Source organism: Oryzias melastigma, linkage group LG13 (assembly GCF_002922805.2).
Source record: "Oryzias melastigma strain HK-1 linkage group LG13, ASM292280v2, whole genome shotgun sequence".
NCBI classification, from domain to species: Eukaryota; Metazoa; Chordata; class Actinopteri; order Beloniformes; family Adrianichthyidae; genus Oryzias; species Oryzias melastigma.
In genome coordinates, this window is record NC_050524.1 from 23,447,185 (window position 1) to 23,464,739 (window position 17,555).

The 17,555-nt window shown below is 41.4% G+C and overlaps 1 protein-coding gene and 1 long non-coding RNA gene across 4 annotated transcripts in view; one reads left to right on the plus strand and one right to left on the minus strand.

Annotated features, from left to right (window-relative positions):
• The window catches only part of pid1 (phosphotyrosine interaction domain containing 1), a 31,623-nt gene extending 21,462 nt beyond the window's left edge, over window positions 1-10,161 (plus strand). Inside the window, exon 3 of the mRNA XM_024276966.2 lies at window positions 8,134-10,161. Within this exon, the coding sequence (XP_024132734.1) occupies window positions 8,134-8,634 (501 nt within the window). The 3' untranslated portion in view covers window positions 8,635-10,161. The remainder of the gene's footprint in view (window positions 1-8,133) is intronic.
• Window positions 10,162-10,273: 112 nt separating this feature from the next.
• LOC112149323 lies at window positions 10,274-17,052 on the minus strand. Of its 3 annotated transcripts, XR_002919775.2 has the most exons (6): window positions 16,909-17,052; window positions 16,766-16,822; window positions 16,612-16,678; window positions 13,424-13,734; window positions 13,189-13,299; window positions 10,274-12,659 (listed from the first exon to the last, which is right to left on the minus strand). It is a non-coding gene; the product is annotated as an uncharacterized LOC112149323 (long non-coding RNA). The 3 variants fall into 3 exon arrangements; XR_002919776.2 differs by having other exon boundaries at window positions 13,189-13,632; window positions 16,909-17,039; XR_002919774.2 differs by having other exon boundaries at window positions 13,189-13,734; window positions 16,909-17,039.
• Window positions 17,053-17,555: the final 503 nt, after the last annotated feature.

Below are 17,555 nucleotides of genomic sequence, written 5' to 3' on the forward strand. Positions count from 1 at the left end.
TTAAGAGGGGCTTGAATCATTTTTTTGAGTGTACTCCTCCACTGAACAGAAGAGAAACACAGCATCCTCGGCCTAAGAGGAAGTTTTAATAGCTTTAGAATTTACTGTAAATATTTATGTGGGATGTTTAAAAAAACTAAAGAAACAGAACCATTATGGAAAGTTTGAACGCAAAATGGATATTTGAAATCCCTGCCCCCCCTCTCCCCCGTTACTGAAAGCTTGGAGCAGGAAGTTTGTTGCATCTCCAAAAAGCTCTTCTTTAAGCTGGATTTTTTGTATACGCCTGATTCACAACGACATCAATAAAGAAATACTCAGAAATGTGATTTTAATCTTAACTTTCTTTATATATATCCTCCAATATCAGAAAAATCCCACAAGAACTGTTAACACTTGTGCTATCCAAGGCATGTTCACGTTGCGAGTGGGGTCATCTAGACCCCACAAGACAGCATAAGGGTTTAAAACACCAAAAGCACCATTTCCAGCGGAGTCGATCTTTAAAATCAAATATGTTTTCTATTTGAAATTTGATTTCTTTTCCTAAAACCAAACTGGACTGAAGTCCAGCTGTGATGTAAATAATGAAATAAAACACATTTGTTTTGTTATGGTAATTTAAACACACACTGCTGCAGGGTTGTAGAGCTGGTTTGTCTCACAGGGGAAAGCTGCTGGTTCAAATTCCAGTTGGCATGTTGTCTTTCTTCCTTCAGGCTTTTTCTTGGCTTTTATGTTTCAAGGGTTCCTTGGAGGACATGATTGGTCCGTTACAGATGAGTTTTTGTTGTTGCTTTACTGTATTTGAGGCTGTCTGATGGACGTCTGATCTGTAGTGGATCATCTCGTAACCCAGAAGGGTGCCAGGTTTGACCCTTTGACCCACAAAGTAGGGTTTATAAGCACTGTGTCAAAAATCATGTGTTTCTATACATGCCATTTGTTAGTTAGCTAGTTAACTGGCTGTCTTTGACCCTTTTTTGCATTTCTGTTGGGGCATTAACCCTACTGGGGTATCTTCAGGTTAACAGTACAAGCAGAAATGCACTAACTTTCTGTTTTGTCTTCCTAAAATATTTGGCCTTGAGTTGTTTCCTGGGAAAATCCTGAAACAAAAAAAGTTTTGTTCTCATATTTTTGCAGACTGTTTGTACCTCCACGTCTCGTTCCCAGACGGGGCATCTGTTTTTTTGTGCTGATTACCCATCAGCTCTGATCTCAGGGCCCACTCGCCTCCTCTCCTGCGTTCTCAAAGCTTTTCCCTCCTGCAGGGACAGGTATTCCTTCCCCACTTCAGAGAATCCGACTTTCTCCTGCGGATCATCTTTTCCCATCGGTTTGCTTCCTAACAGCTGCACCAGCTGTTGCTCCGTCAGCTGCAGCCGCTCAAGCGCTACACCTCTTGTGAACATGCACGTGTGCATGTGTGGATGCTGACCTTGACACAGACAGACACCCAGACTGTTTGCTGAGCAGGATGTTCTTGTCTCTGCCCATCAACTCTGCGGATGTTTTCTCTGTCTCCCTCCGAGAGTTTCTCCTTCTTGAGTTCTTGGCCTCCGTTAGCGTTTGATCAGCTCTTTTCTTCCACTTTCTCCTAACATGCATCACTTCCTGTCTCACTCCTACTAAGCCTTTGTTTATTTGATGCTTTTGAGAGTCAATAGATTCAGAATAATCTGTTTCCCCCGTCAGGATATTTGAGTCAGGGATGTTTGGTATTTCCTGCAAATAACCAAGCATTTGTTTTTCCTCCCAAGAATGCTTTCAAGCAAAGTTACAGCCAGATAAAGACATTATTCACTTCACTTTATGTACATTCATGTTCACCGTTTGATGCAATGTGACATAGGAGCTTCCATCTGATCATTCCCAGTCTGGGCTTGACACAGAACAAGTAAAAATCTGGTAGAAGGATGAAGAAACAACGCAAAAATAAAATGAATCAGGCCTGAAATTGTTTATACTCTTAAAGTTGGACTTAAGTTACTTTTATTCTTGGGGGTGTTTAATGGGATGAGTGTGGAGTTTTCCAGGAATGGCACAGAAGGGAAGGATAATCTCCAAGAACCTTGATTGAATTTTTAATAAAAAGGCTAACATTTACTAAAAGTTTAAATGTACATTGTGCAAAATAATGCTCAGAAGCATTCAGTCACCAGTTTGATGCAAGCTAATGGCTTAGTCTCAACTTCTCTTATGGGTTGATACGGGCTGTCCGTGGGCAGAAAATGGTCATACCTTTATGGGACATTGAGCTGGCTTACATGAAATATCAAGGTTGTAGACCGCTTGGTGAGCCTGTAGTGAAAATGTTCATGTACATGTTTTCTGCGGGGATACAGGAAGCGACAGGTTGTAGCAAACACTTACACAACACGAAATAGTTGCATAAGACTGCCTAAAGACTCCTGTGCTGTTCATGTGAAAAGTGCACGCTCCTTGCATGCAATCAGACAATCTGAGTGTAGTTTGTGCAGACGTCCTATGGGCGTCTGTTTGGGCGGTCAGTAGGGGGCTAGTGGTCAAAAGATTGCGGGTTCGATTCCCGCCTTGCCCGCCCATGTGTCGAAGTGTCATTGGTCAAGACACTGAACCCCAGATTGTCTCTGGTGGAAGGTTGGCACCAGTGTTTGGCAGCTGAGCCACCACCAGTGTGTGAATGGATGAATAGGTTTGTAACTGTAAAGAGCTTTGGGCCTTTGAGGAAGGTAGAAAAGTGCCATACAAGTATACACCATTTCCTGTTTCATACTCTAGTCTAGTGTCTTCAAAATAGCCACCCTTTGCTCTGACCACTGTTTTGCACACTCTTGATATTGTCTTGATGAGCTTCAAGAGGTCGTCACATGAAATGGTTTTCCAACAGTCTTGAAGGAGTCCCCAGACGTGTTTAGCACTTGTTGGCCCCCTTTCCTTCATTCTGTAGTCCAGCTCACCCCAAAGCATCTCAATGGGGTTCAGGTTCGCTGACTATGGAGGCCAGGTCATCTGCCTCAGCACTCCATCACTATCCTTCTTGGTCAGATAGCCTTTAAACAGCCTTTAGTGAGAATCTACAAAGTAAATAGTCATGAAAATAAAGAAACCCATTGAATGAGAGGGTTTGTTCAAACTTTTGGTCTGTACTGTATGCCTTATGAATACTTCATTATACTCTTACCACATCATGTACAACAAAGGTACATTCCATTTTCAAGATGTCCCCTTGAGGTGACCGTATGACCCACAAGAGGACTGGGAGACACATCTGTGCTCCCCTTAAAATGGGGCCGTACTTCTCTACGACCCTCCACGGGTCCAGACAGCCCAAGAACCTGCAGCACCCATACAGCTCAACCCCCACATAGGGGTGCATGTGTCCAAAGCTTGAAGGATTTATCAGTTTCTTAGAACTTGATGAACTTGGACGTCTTGAAATAGACACATTATCAACCAGAGGATTGGACAAACCATAGACAACAGAACCAGGCAGGGTCAGGATATGCTGTATACAGGTTTTTCTGAAGTGAGCACCAAGCGTTCATCCAAGTCACCTCCTTCCAAGTTTAAATGATCCAAATGTTTTGTTTGGACTCTGGAAATATTGGATAGTTGGAATGTTCCTATCCTGAAAGACAAATGAAAAGTGCAGCTTCTCGGTCTGCATGGTCAGGAGGAGGCCACCTCCATGGGGCTGGTTATGCAGAAAACAGGCTTACAAAAAAAGGAGCATCAAAAAATAGTAACAGGCATAAAAAGCTGCTGTGTTTATCCAGTCGGACGGGGTCATTTTAGTTTGTGTGCACAAGCTATAAAATAAATGCAAGAGCAGACAAACAGGAAGCATTTGGTTTCTGTTCTCTGGAAAGAAAAGCTTCTTTACAATGACATCTATTTTCAGAGAGTAGACTTTTTTTCTAAAACGCAGTTGAAAACTATAATATTTATCAACAGAAATGATAGAAGGAGCATAAATTTGAACTTTTGAAAGTGTTAGTCAAATAAACTTGATGGGAGAAGTCTGGAAAAGTTCCTCTGGATGCCATAAAATCCAGAGAAACAAAGTTACTGAGAGGCTTTACCTTCTAGCCTGAGTCCTACGGTTTCTGACAGCTTCATCGAGTTAGTCAAACTGCTAAAGACTTGAGTGTTGGAGTTGTTTTATTTGGTTACACCCTCTACATACCATCAAATTCTTGGGTATTTTGCACTTGCCAGTATTTTAATTGAGGTTTGGGGAATGTGTTTGAAGGGTTTGCCCGGCTCACAAAGCATGCATGCAAACACAATGTAACTTTTTCTCCTGATGTCAAACTAACCTCTCCAGCTACGGTTGGGTGGCATTGGCGGACTAATCCCAAAAACACCTAAATCGTGAACATCACCGTTACCTTAGACTAAAAGAGAAAAATACTCAATCAAACTTGAATTTTGGTGGTTTTACTCCTTCGTCCTGCAGGTTCGGGGGCGTCAGAATAAAAAAAGGACAGTATGTGGTGTAAAGAAGGAGTCTGTAATGGTCACCACATGTCTCACCACACATGCACAAGTGTTTAACAGATCTCCTCCTCTTCCTCTGTCCCACTCAAATACCTTCACTGCTGCTTTCCTTCATTTTTTTTGTCTTGTCTCTCGTCTCTTGTCTCATGTCTGACCTACAGCAGTATCTCTCCGTTCCCCCTTTACAGCTCTTTTTGTAGGCCAAACAAAGTTTGATTTAAGGCCTTCGCATTGGATCGATGGTCTGATGTTTGCTGTAAAAGAGAGTGCACTGAGGGGAGGTGAAGAATCAGGAAGGAGGTGGGAGAAAGAGAGGCTGGAGGAGAAGCAGATGGAAAGTTGGAACAAAAGAAGAGCTCTTGATTTCTCTGGAATGATTTAAAACGCCTGCCTGACTCGGCGGCCGGCGAGGCGCACGCCAGCGCCGAGGACGGCAGATGTGCTCTGGCCGACGGCGGACTGATGCGTCCTTTTCATCCAGAGCATGAGGGCTTCTCCTGGTCTCAGATCTGCTCCGACCCTCCAGAATCCAGCCTCTGTACTTGTGTGTCTCTTTATTGCTATGGAGACGGCATGACTTGCAACCTTTGGAGAACATCTTTATGCTCACAGCGCCGCTGGCAAAGGTCGCCCTTTAACTGCTCTCAGACGCACATTTTTAATCTGTGCTGCTGGAACTTTTATTTTATTCAATTGGTTTCAGATGTTTGATAGAAAAAAAGTGAAGTTTAGGTTTGAATCTGATCATCCACACATCTTTCTGGCTTCTCTCCTCGCTCAGTAAATGTCAAAGTTTCCTGACGTTCCCCACAAAACAAATCTGATTTAAATCTGTCTGATCCTTCCAATATATTCTGCCAAGCACAAACTCATTTTTTTCATACATACAGTATATACCCCAGATGACTTTTCTGAGTAATTGTTTTAGTTATTTACCATCTGCTATTTGTTAAATATGATGCAAATTAGTTATTTAAACTGTTTCATCACTTTTGATCATTTAAAAGCCAAAATGAATCTTCATAGTTCTGGTTTGGAGACAAGAAATGCTAAAAAATGAGAAGAATCACAAAGTTTTTGTTTTAAAGTTATGATTTACCACATCGTAAAATGACTGTAAAAAAGTCAGAGTGGAACTAAATTGTAAAAAAAAAGTTATTTAAATTATTTTTTTTACTGTTTCTTAAAAAAAACTAAAGCAAAAAAACAGTGGTGTGATGGGCAGAGCAAAACTGAGCTGTCTGCTATTAGAAATCTAATGAGGAAACCAATAATTATTTTATTTTGGGATGAAATTATCTTTTCTACAATAAAGAGCGCTGGCGTTGTCTAAAACTTGCGGAAACTTCGCAATTCTCCATAAAAGTCCCGCCCGCTGCGTCTACTAGAGGCGAGCAGTTCAGAATGGATAGACACGACTCCACCTGAGAGCAGATTCCAACCGAGGCAACCGGAAATCAAGCTGGATCAAATTTCTCCCTAAAACCTTTTAATTATTTTTCAAAAACACAATAAGGAAAATTTATAAGATAAAAAGTAAAAGCTGAGAAAAAATCTAGGAAACATGTCAAATGGACATCAGTGCTAATGTACAATTTTGCATGTGATTTCATATTGGGATTATGTGCAGACAGTAATCAGCTGGTAACTACAAAAAAAAAAACAATGCGACTAATCGTGTTTAATTTTTTACAGTTTTGCAATTAATTTGTTCAATTTTTTTATCGATTCCTGGCCCTAATTTCTTCATTAAATATTGCTTGAAAGAAACCCTTAAAGTTTCACCTTTAATAAGTTGATTTTAAAATGTCAATTTTCTCTTTCCGAAAGAGATACTTTTACAGTTTTATTTTCCTTCAGTTGATTTTAAGCTTTTAACTCTCCCTAAAGCATGTTGGTTTGTCTCCTTTTTAAATAAAGCTGCCTTGTGCTGATTAGTGAGTCCTCCCCCCTGCATTAAAAAAGCTTTTGACAGGGGGTAGGTTGTTGAAAAAAGGCTGAGCAGCACAGATTTAGATGACTGATGAATCTGTGGATTTTTGGGGCTGGCTCGGTGGCGGAGCACCTTTTGGTCGTCAACCTCCTCCTTCTCCAGGCAGCAACGGCGGGCCGGTCAGTGCTGCCTCCGAGTCAGTTCCTCCTTCTTCTCACCTCTAATGAAGAGCAGCCAGGAGGAGGTGCCGCCTCTGTGGCCGGTGATGCAGTTGCATGCCGCAGAAAGTGAAGGTTTTATTTACCTTTTTGTTGGAAAGCTGCAACAGATACAAGCACCACTTTGTGGGTAATTTATCCAGAGAGTTCCTCACACTGAGCTGCTTCTTTGAAGACACATTCCAATGAAACTTGCGTTTTTAGTATGTTCTAGTGGCATTTTTCTTATGATGGAGAACATTTTTAAAGAAAATTAAGCTTTAAATTGTATTTTTGAGTTTTTTTTAAATATGTATTTCCAGCTTGGACTGAAGAAAAACATCCTAAAAGTTGACATGGTTGACATTTCTGGGATTTTGGTGAAAAGTTCAGTTAAAAAACTTTAATCAAGATATCAGCCTTCACTTTTTTTTAACAAATTGCACACACGTTCCAGATGATATCTCAGAGTAAGGTTAAAACAGATGAAATAGGGCTAAAACTGTGACAAAGATTTGTGTCTTTCATTGTTGCTTCCTGCTGCTCCAGAAGATGTTTTGTGTTCCTGATACCAGAACCGTATGAACTCGTACCAGTTTACATAAAGTTCCCTCAAAGATAAGTGTTATCGGGTCAGTCTGACATCACGTTCTGCTTGTGTGTCAGTTGCTGCATGACTCTGCTGATTAAAAAGAAAAAAATAAAGAAGAATTGATACACATCTTTTTTTTTTTTTGCAACGCACATTTGTTCTTCCACTCATGCAGCCATGCGTCAAATGTGTGCCGCATGGAAGGCAGTTGCAATGAACTCCAAAGAGTTCACAAGTGTTCCCCCAGCCCCTGGATAAACACAGACATTAGTGAGAACCCCTGAGTGTTAGAGACTGCACCTCCGAGTATTTTTATAGAACCGAACAGAAACTGCAGAGAAGTGCACAAGTCAGCCTTTCTTCCTGGGGGGTGCGGGGGGGTTTAACTTGGCCACACTGAGAGAAAACTTGTTAGCCCTCTTCCCTTATCCTTCTCCATCTTCTGAGTCTGTCGCTCGCATGGAATGCAACTCCATTTCTGCGGTTTTCACTTTCTAGTTGCAGCCTCTGCACACTTAGACGTTTTTTTTCCTTTTCTTTGAAACAAAACAACCTGTAGCTTATCGGCGCAATTACAGCCGACTATCAGCCTCCTGACCATAGATAACAGTCGACTCCCTCCGTTAGAAAAAGAAGGTTTACGCTACATTGCTGTGATTGTGTAAACTATGGAATGAAGAAATTCACTTTTAGTTTCCCCAAAGTTCATTTGCTTGAATTCCTTCCAACTGCTTTGAATATTCATAAACCACAGCAGTTCAGGGGCTACAAACTTCTTCAAATGTTTGAGTTTCACTTCTTTGGTTGTGTTTTAGGTGTTCTTATGTGGTTCACTCTTGAAGAATAGTGCTGTATTTTTAGTCAGTTTAACATTTATCTGATATAAAACCCTAAATTAATGGAATCTGCTTTTGTCCTTGCTGCAGGTGACCTACTTGGGAAAGGTGACCATCTCCGGGACGCAGTTCCTATCAGGCTGTACAGAGTCAGCCGTGGTGACTTTAGTAGAGCGCCGTGCTTTGGCCCAGCAGCAGGGGACCTGCCCTGCAAGTAACTCCTTGCTGGAGATTCGACCCTTCCAGGTGCGCCTGCACCACCTGGACGACCGCAGCGAGTCCCCCGTCGCCTTGGAGACGTACCAGGTGGCGCGCATCGCCTACTGCACAGCAGACCACAGCGTCAGACCCAACGTGTTCGCCTGGATCTACCGAGAGATCAACGACGACCTCTCCTTCCAAATGGACTGCCACGCCGTGGAATGCGAGAGCAAGCTGGAGGCCAAAACGCTGGCGCACTCCATGATGGAGGCCTTCCGCAAAACCTTCCACAGCATGCGCAGCGAGGGCCGCATCCACAAGAGCGGCTCCACGGACGAATTCGCCGAGGACTCGTCCACACCTGACGACTCAACTCCAGACGACGGCTGAAGTGGAACCCTGCCTCCTGATCTCCATCCTGACAGATTGAGTGGCGACTGAACGGACGGATCACGGCTCTCTTTCATCTCTCCGCACTGCCTCTTTCTGTTTAGCTCTAAAATGAACAGATTTTTATGAACCAACTGCCCAGGATAATGATGATGCTTCTGTCGTGAAACAGTGAAGACCTGCGTTAAAGCAAAGTGCTGCCACTTTGAGTAGATCTCCTCAGAGTTGATCTTGAAGAAATTTACTGATCCTCCCATTCCTGCCATTTTTAACACTTTAGAGACTTTATAGTTCTTAAGCTAACAAAAAAAGCTAAATTTAGTGTCTTCATCCTACTTTGATAATGATTGACCTTCTTGCTTCTAATGATCCAGCTAAAACACACCTGAAGGCGTTACAAAACTCTTTCTTTAAATGATTGGTTTCATAAATTACATCGTCCTTGTTTGGGGTGAAATCAAACACCGACAAGAACGACTTTTCACGGCAGCCTCTCGCCTGACCCCAGACATAAACCCCGCGAGCTGCTCCTGCGGTCTCCATCCAGTAGGTACTGAAAGATCCAGGCTCCACCTGGAGCACCCGGGAGGACGAAGGCGCTCACGAGTTAGAAGTTCTCACCGGGTCTGAAGCCGAGACACCTTAAATCATCCGCATCTGACTTGTGTGTTCAGTAAACCAAAATCCAGGCTATGTTCTGCCTACCAGACGATGTGCCTCGCTTTTTTCTGGCATCCCAGCGTTTCTGTGTGCCCACAAGTGCTTTTATGTTCCTCTGCGTGTCGCCATGATCTGCTGACCTCTGTGCCGTGTGGATGCGGGTGAGACGCGCGAGTGTGTGGAGGAGTAAATGAGGTGGAGCATCAGACGGAGGGAAAGTTTCCCTTCATTCACATGTTAGAGGAGCTCTTCTAAATTAGCCATGGTACTGTGACCATTTGCCACGTTTTTCTACTCTTGAATGAAATAGGGGGGGCGGGGACACTAACAGTATCAATCCGAATGTGCCAGTCACCTGACGTGGCGGGACTCCGGTAAAAACGACTCGCACCTCCTGGTCTGCTGAATGTCTGACGTACTGTGACCTCCTGGCGTCATCTCCTCCCCTTCAGCCCCTTGGGGGGAGCACCTCTGCCCCTCCCCAGGCTGACACCTTTCTAACACTGAACAGGCTGGCTGTGGTCTTTAGTTCAATCATCTGGTGTCTCTGATCAACACATTTACATCATAGATAGAACTATACATACTGTACGTATACGAATTGTATTTGAATTTTTGCTCGATAAGCTCGTGTAAATACAAAATGTATCGATTTCCAGTACTGCAGCATAACTGTTGGAAGCTATTTTGAATAAAAAAAGATGCTGAGAAAGAAGCATGGAGGGGAGACGGTGCAGTGCGGCCTGCTGGGAGGTTAGAAGGACGTTTGGCTGCGCCATGTCTGTCTGACAAACGATGTTACCATCAGTGTTTTCTATAGTGTGTACAAAGATCAAAACACAGATGCTTATAAAGTATGTAACAAGACTGAAATGGTGTGGTCTGTTTGGTTTCAAAAGCACATCACAGCTGTGTTCATCCATGCTTTTTCCATTCTCACTCCAATAGAGGTATAGTCTCTGTAAACTTGCCCCAATGTGCACCCCAAGGTTTTCTTTTTTTCTCAAATATTTTTATTAACTTCACAGGATATTTTAACACAACACATAGCTCAGTACAACACTGATCCACAGTTACATCAATCAGAAATAAAATTCCTTCTTAGAGGATTAAAGATGACAATTTGAGGAAAAAAAGATGCAAATAATTACACTGTTTAGTATGGAGGCTGTCTTGCGACTGGTAAGGTGGTAGGGGGTCAATATGTTTACAAAATGATTCTTTATGGAGTGGAGCAAACAGGTCAAGTATTCCAGAGGAATAAGTTCAATGACAGGTGTATGGTAGTTTGCTTTGGAGGGAGGCTTGTTGCTGATCCAAGACAGGAAAATGTTCTTAGAGGCCGCATATCACAGGCTATCATACAATCGGCCAGAGGTAGCGGCAACTTTATTGTTCCTATAACCTAGGAACAAAAAGACCAGGTTTCTTATTGAGGTTGTTACTCTGTTAACTTGCCTTGATTTAAGTTTTTGCTCCGTAGATTCACCGCAATGGAATTTTTTTCTTCGTACACTTGCCTCATAGGGTATTTTTAGCTTTGTAGACATGTCCAGTTTGAGGTTCTTGCTCCATACAATTACCCCAATGGCAGTTTGGCTTTGTAGACATTCTAGAATGGAGGATTTGGCTCTGCAGTAGAGATTTTTGGTCTGTACAGTTGCCCTAATGGAGGTTTTGGTTTTGTAGACTTGCCCCAAGGGAGGTTTTGGCTTTGCAGATTTCCTCTAATGGAGGTTTTGGCTTTGTAGGCCTGCCCCAATGAAGGTTCCTGTCCTGTAAACTTGTTCTAAAGGAAATTTTTGCTCTGTATACTTGTCAAAATGGAGACTTTTCTCCTGTAAAGTTGTCTTGATGAAGGTTTTTGTCCTGTATACCTGTCCCAATTGAAACATTTGTCCTGTAAAGTTGTCTCAATGGAGGTTTTTGACCTTTAGACTTGCCCTAATGGGGCTTTTTGCACCATTGAATTGTCCCAACACAGGTTTTTTATCCTGTAGACTTACCCCAAATAGAGGTTTTTGTCTTGTAAACCTGTCCCAAAGGAACATTTTTGCCCTGTATACTTGTCCCAATGGAGACTTTTCTCCTGTTGTGTTCTCATTGGAGGTTTTTAGTCCTGTAAACTTGTCCCATTGAGTTTTCCCAACACAGGTTTTTATCCTGAAGACTTGTCCCAATGGAGGTTTTTCACTTTTTAGACTTTCAGGGATGTAAGTGAATGGATTCCCGACTGTGGTGCACTGTGGGAGAACCCACACTAGACGTGTTTCGGATCAAAAGGAGCAAAAAGACACTTGATGCTCTGACAAAAAGTCAGCACAGATGTAAAGCATGACCCTGCCGTCTGCTAACGGCCTGCGGTGGAATGTGTTTTTCCCGAATTCCCGTGTCAGAAAATCTGCTTTGGGGTATCTTGTGTGTGCGCTTTAGGAAATGAGGCATTCTCAGCTCAGCGCTCAGGCAGATCTTCTGGGCAGGTCAGACCACCTCACTCTTCTATGTCGTGTGGTCACAGTTCCAAGAACAAACTCCTAAATGAGGCTTTGCAGAGTTTTTCCAAACGCGCTTTAGATCTGGAGTGTGACAGCTGGCGAAGGAGGCTTTCATCCCACATTCCATACATTTCTTCGTTTCGCTCACATTCTTTTATGATGCAGTTGTTTCTCCTCTGGTGTGGAAGAGCGGCCCTCTTCAAAATGCCCACATCAACACCAAGATAACTGGCTCCTTTTTTATGTTGGAGATCATTTTGCAGCCTCAGAGCTGCAGACGTTTGGATGCAAAATGGATGCTGGGAAGGATGGAGGTGTGCACTGAATGAGAACACCACCTCCTTCTGGCAGACAGAGATACTGCCTCTGTTCAGGATTTTTTACCCAAATGAAAATCATTATTTTTATCATCAATTCAGCTTTTTTTCTAAAATCCTGAGTTCTTAGAATTGTGCTTTCATCTGGCCTTTAGGGAGTAAAATCTCTTCACAACTTGTGTGTTTCTGATTATTTTTCCCTCTTTTAAGCCTTTCATGTCAGCTGAGTGCGTGTTTCATGTTGGACTGTGGCCTGGTGTCTCCCTGACCCACTTACATACGGTGGGGGGTCCAGTGTTGAGCCCGAAAGAGGCCACCCCGGCCGCTTCATGGCTCCGCTCCACTGAGGCGTCTGTCAGTCAGTCAGCTCACAATACTACTCTGTTAGCGCTCCAGCTGGCCGCCTTTTTTTTTCCTCGCCGAGCCCCGTCTGTCCAGCGGCCAAAGACCCGCAGCCTCCGGGTCTGGCTCGGGAGGAGAGCTGCCAAGATGGCGTCCCTTCAGACTCCTTTCACCGTCTCAATCTTCTCCTCGGTGAAGGTGGGCTGGAATACTGTAAACACATGTTTGCAAGAAATGTTTCAAGTCGACCAGAAGACATTCCAGCAGCTGAGGCTGAAACAACAGGATTTTCATAACACAGGATGGGGGGAAGAGTAGGGAAGCAGAAATACATTTTATCTAAAAAATCTAAAAGGTTTTAACCCTTAAACACCAGAGCTCCAGTGTTTATATTCTTTAATATACTATCTATAATATACTGCTCACGCCACTTTTCTTCTTCAGAATCTACTGGAATTATGTTGATCTGGCCTAGAGTTGCCTATCGCTGCTCCAAAAGAATCTGGTTGCAGTTTATTTCATGGTGTTTCCGTTGACCAAAGTTAGAGATGAATAACATTTTCAAACAATTAAAGAACAAAAAAAAAACCCTGAAATGTGGTTTAAGTAATTAGTTTGTTCTTTTAGGAGGTCATATTTCACAGGAAGCTTCCTGGAAATTGGTGGGGGGGGGCTGGAATAAATTTCAATGATTGAATTCCTGGTTTTCCAGAAATCCTGCCTTATCTGCTGCTGATTACCTGGATCAGGTGTGTTAAGCCAATAAGGAGCTTCAATGGCAGGTCGGTTGGAAAACATGTAGGACACCGGCTCCCTGGATTCTGACACCCCCGAGTGGATACTTATGTCTCCTGTAGATACATTATTTACAAATCACAATGCCATGAAGACATAAAAAAGCTTCCCCAGTATAAAGAGATTATTGCAAACAGAAAACTGCTTTAAAACAGAACATGCAGAGCATAATGCTTCCACCAGAGCAGAAGACGGACGATTCAGACAAACGCTTCCTCTGATGGGGTCCAGATCCGCCCTCATCTCACGAGTCCCCGATGCCTCCCAGTGATTTAGGATTCCTGCCGTCATGAAATGTGGTTCTGAAATGAAGAAGGGAAAGGGGGCGGGGGGTGTCTGCACCTGCATGTCACAGATTCTCCGTCAGCCGTGGCCCGGAGCAGTCCATGCTGTAAAAAAAAAAAAAAAAAAAACAACACAAAGACACAACTGGATCCCTGCAGGACAGGAAACGTCTGGCCTGACATCCACTCGGAGCAGGAGATGAAGGTCTGAAGGAAGGATAAACGAAAGCAGATCCTGGAGGAATGTCTAGTTTTGACAACTAAATGATTAGTTTTTGCTGTTGTACAGATTTTAGTTTAGGATCAATAATTTTTTTTTCTCTGTAGTAGATCTCAGAGGACATTTGGTGAATAAATCAAAATCTGCCTAAAAAAAAGTTAAGAGTACAGAACACAAGATTCTTTTCTTTAGTATGAGTGAAAGGGAACAAGTAGAATTTGTCTTGGCAAAGTTTCCTAAATAAGTTGTGATCTTCTGCCCCTCCAAGTCTAAATAAACCTTAAATTAGCTAAAAGAAAATAAACTTAGCTTTATACATGTGATAATTGGTTGTAAAATCAGCATCCTTTGCTCAAAAATAGTTTTATATTTTTAAAGAAGGTATAATAGTCATTTCCCCCCAAATATCTTATTTTGTGTGCCATAACAATTCTTTTCCTTGATTGATTTAATTTTCCAACATGCCAATGACAACTCAGGATAAAACACGACTGAAAATAAAAAAAAGAAAACGTCTTGACAAGATAAAAATAAAAAAACAAAAGAATGAGAACATTTATAATAATATTTGGGCTTGTTGCTCAGGGAGTAGGCAGCTTATTCAAGCCCAGCTCTTTTACTTTTCCAACATACTCTATTTTAATCAACATGTCAATAATATCAAAAGACAACAATAATGATAAATACTGTATTTCCAAAGTTTAAGGCGCAAGAGGAAAAAAATGTCTAATCAAGCAGAAGAAACCCATATATAAGTCGCACTATTGGGAGAAAAGTCTGACGTTTCAGAACAAATCCGCTAAAAAATAAATAAATAAATACAAGAATACACATTTTTTGATCAGTATAAGAAAAATATCCAAGTTTAAGAGGAAAACAATCAGATTATCTTCCATGGTTGTTTTTGGACGACACTTCTTTTGTCAGAAAAAAAACACTTTAGCTCTGATACCTTTTTAACTTTTTGATAATCCTTTTATTTTAATGACAATATTTCTTAGGAATTCAGAATATAAACTGTCCAATCAGATGCCTTAGTAAAAGCATATATCTGCTGGCCCAGGGCTCTAGACTAAATTTTTGGACTGGTTGCACCGGTGCACCTAACTTTTTTTCTTGGCTCCACCAGCTCAAAAGTTTGGTGCACCGAGCTTCTCAACCACATTACATTTAACAAAACTTTTATTTGCTATTAGAAAATGATTAACTTACAAACTGGCAAACATGAAGCCCTTCATTTGAAACACAGTTCTACAATAATGACAAACTACTGACTTTATATAGTATTTAAAAATTAATAAAAATACACAGTTTGAAAAAGCTTAAATTTGTGACAGCGAGTGAAACGGTGGAACCTAAATCTCCCTCATCCGCTCCACTCTGAAGCATCCACTTACAGACAAATAGATCCATGAACGTCTTTGTTTTCCTGGTCTGAGCTGAAATCTGGATCTAAACTGTACATCTGCATAGCTCTGATATCACTCACTATCTTTGTTGTTCTGTAATGTTAGCTTGGGGGTGTGAGGGGCTGTAAGCTAGTGGGAGAGTGAATAAATAAATATTTCATGAGATATCAGCGAGGTTACTTCACACCAACAGTCCCGCCCATAATTAACTCCTGCCGCTCTGCAGAAACCATGTCCTAGAAAACGACAAGTTTTTAGATTTGACCTAAAACAGCAGAATCATAATGAACAGACTTCTTTAAAACTCTTTGAAAACAGATCAAATCTAGTTGGAGTAGGAATTTAAAATGCTTCACAGAACTGAAACTTCAACTAAATTAAAAAAAAAAAAATTAACTTTTGGTGATCAATACAGAGCCACTCATTTTAATTTTTCAAATTTACTCTCGTTTTTTTGAAACATCTCCTTTTTAAATTTTTAGAATCTTTTTGGTTTGTGGAATTTTGTTATGATTTCCAAAACTTGATGTTTTTTATTATTTGATTTTTGCTTTTATTTCTCATCAAGATCTTTATAATGTTTGGCGTTGATTAATTTGTTTATGTGATCAAACCTTCAGGGCCACCGTAGTTGCAGTGAATACATGTTATTTTAGCTTGGCATAAATCTTCTGTTCACGTGATCCAAGTGAATTAGCTGATTCTGACGTGAAAACAAAAATCGTCTTTTCTTTCTTGCTTTGCTCCGATATACACAATATTACTACCTTTACGAGAGTGCTGCGGCACAAAGCTGGTTTTCTCCGTGGCAGTGTCAGACGACAAACGTGGATTACGCAAACTCTTCGTAGCTGCACAGAGCTTAAAAGTTTCGTATTGTCTTACCGCTTTTCAGTTCATCAGTTTTTTACCCCATGGTTCTTTATTGCACTGATACACTTTCACTAAACTACACTTGACTCGTCTCATGTCTTGCTGTCGTATAGTGATTTTTTTTCCTGGACTGAGTCTCACTTCAAGGTTTTATGAAAAGTTGGCAGCTCTGTATTGTACAGTTTTCTATTTAATTTGGTAAAGTTACCTTTTAATATTTACATAAAATTATGTTAAACAGAGTTCAGTTCTTTGGTTTCCAGGTTTAAATCCATTAACCGGAAGTTGCGTATCATGTTCACGGCGTCGCCATTTTGTCTGACGTCCCTGTGAAAGGGGTCTATTAAAACTGTCCGAACAAATAAATAATTTGGTTTTTAGTGTTCTGAAGGTAATACATGATCATATATATGGATATAGTTTACTCTGAAAGGTTTTACATGATTTAAAACTGGTTAATAAATTAATGGCAGCAAAGCACAAACAACGCATTCTGGAAACAGGTAACAAGTAAAAAAAAAAAAAAAAAAAAAGTACATCAAAACATGAGTTAGAAAAGAGGGTACAAGTGTAAACACTTACAGTAAGTAATGTCACTTTCCTCCCATAACTGGTCCAGACAGTTGGAGCTGAATCACCACCCAAGTTTCTAAAAACACAATTTACATTAACAACTGTTGATAACTAAAAATATAAACTGCTAAAATTGTGTAAAAAATAATTCAAAACCGCTCACATCAATCCAGTGTTCGCACTCCACCATGTTTTGGAGCTTGCGACAGAACCACCATTCCTGAGACAAGAAAAAGTCATCTTAAAAATGCTACAAAGCTAACAGGATTAGATTTGTTGTTGGCGACAGAGTTTGTGGCTCCTTACGTTAAACATATGGCCGTATTCCAGAAGGGGCTCATCAGACAGCATTCGACGCACAGTGCACAACAGCAGCGTCTGTGGGGAGAGCGGCTGCGTATTACGTCACTAAATAACGTCCCTCATCAGAGCCAGGAACCGCACACCTGTGCGAAGACAGTTTCTGGGTCCTAGTGCCCTATATATTAAAACCACCTCACGATTACATACACATGTCGTATGACGTCAAAAATATAGACGTGCACAGTGGCTGTAATCTAGGATGTGGTCATTTGACATGTCAAAGGAAAGTTTCTATGAGGTCATTTGACATCATCAGAGAAAAGGTATAAATACGGGTACATACCTCAAAAACTTCAGATGCCTTCGAAGCTCCCCGGAGTAAAGACGTCCAGCAAGCCTCCTGTGAGGATCAAAACCCACTTTGTTTGCAAAGAAGATATTTCTCTGTGTTAATTTTATTCTCACACGATATCGTCAACGCAAAATTATCGTCACTATGACGCAAAATTCATTTGAAGTGTATGAAGGCTTCTTCCTTCTTGGCAATAAAGGCCATTATTACGTAGAAAAGTTTCTCGGTGAAGGAACTTATGGAAAAGTTGCAAAATGCCTGGAAATGTCTACCCAAAAACATGTGGCCATTAAAATAG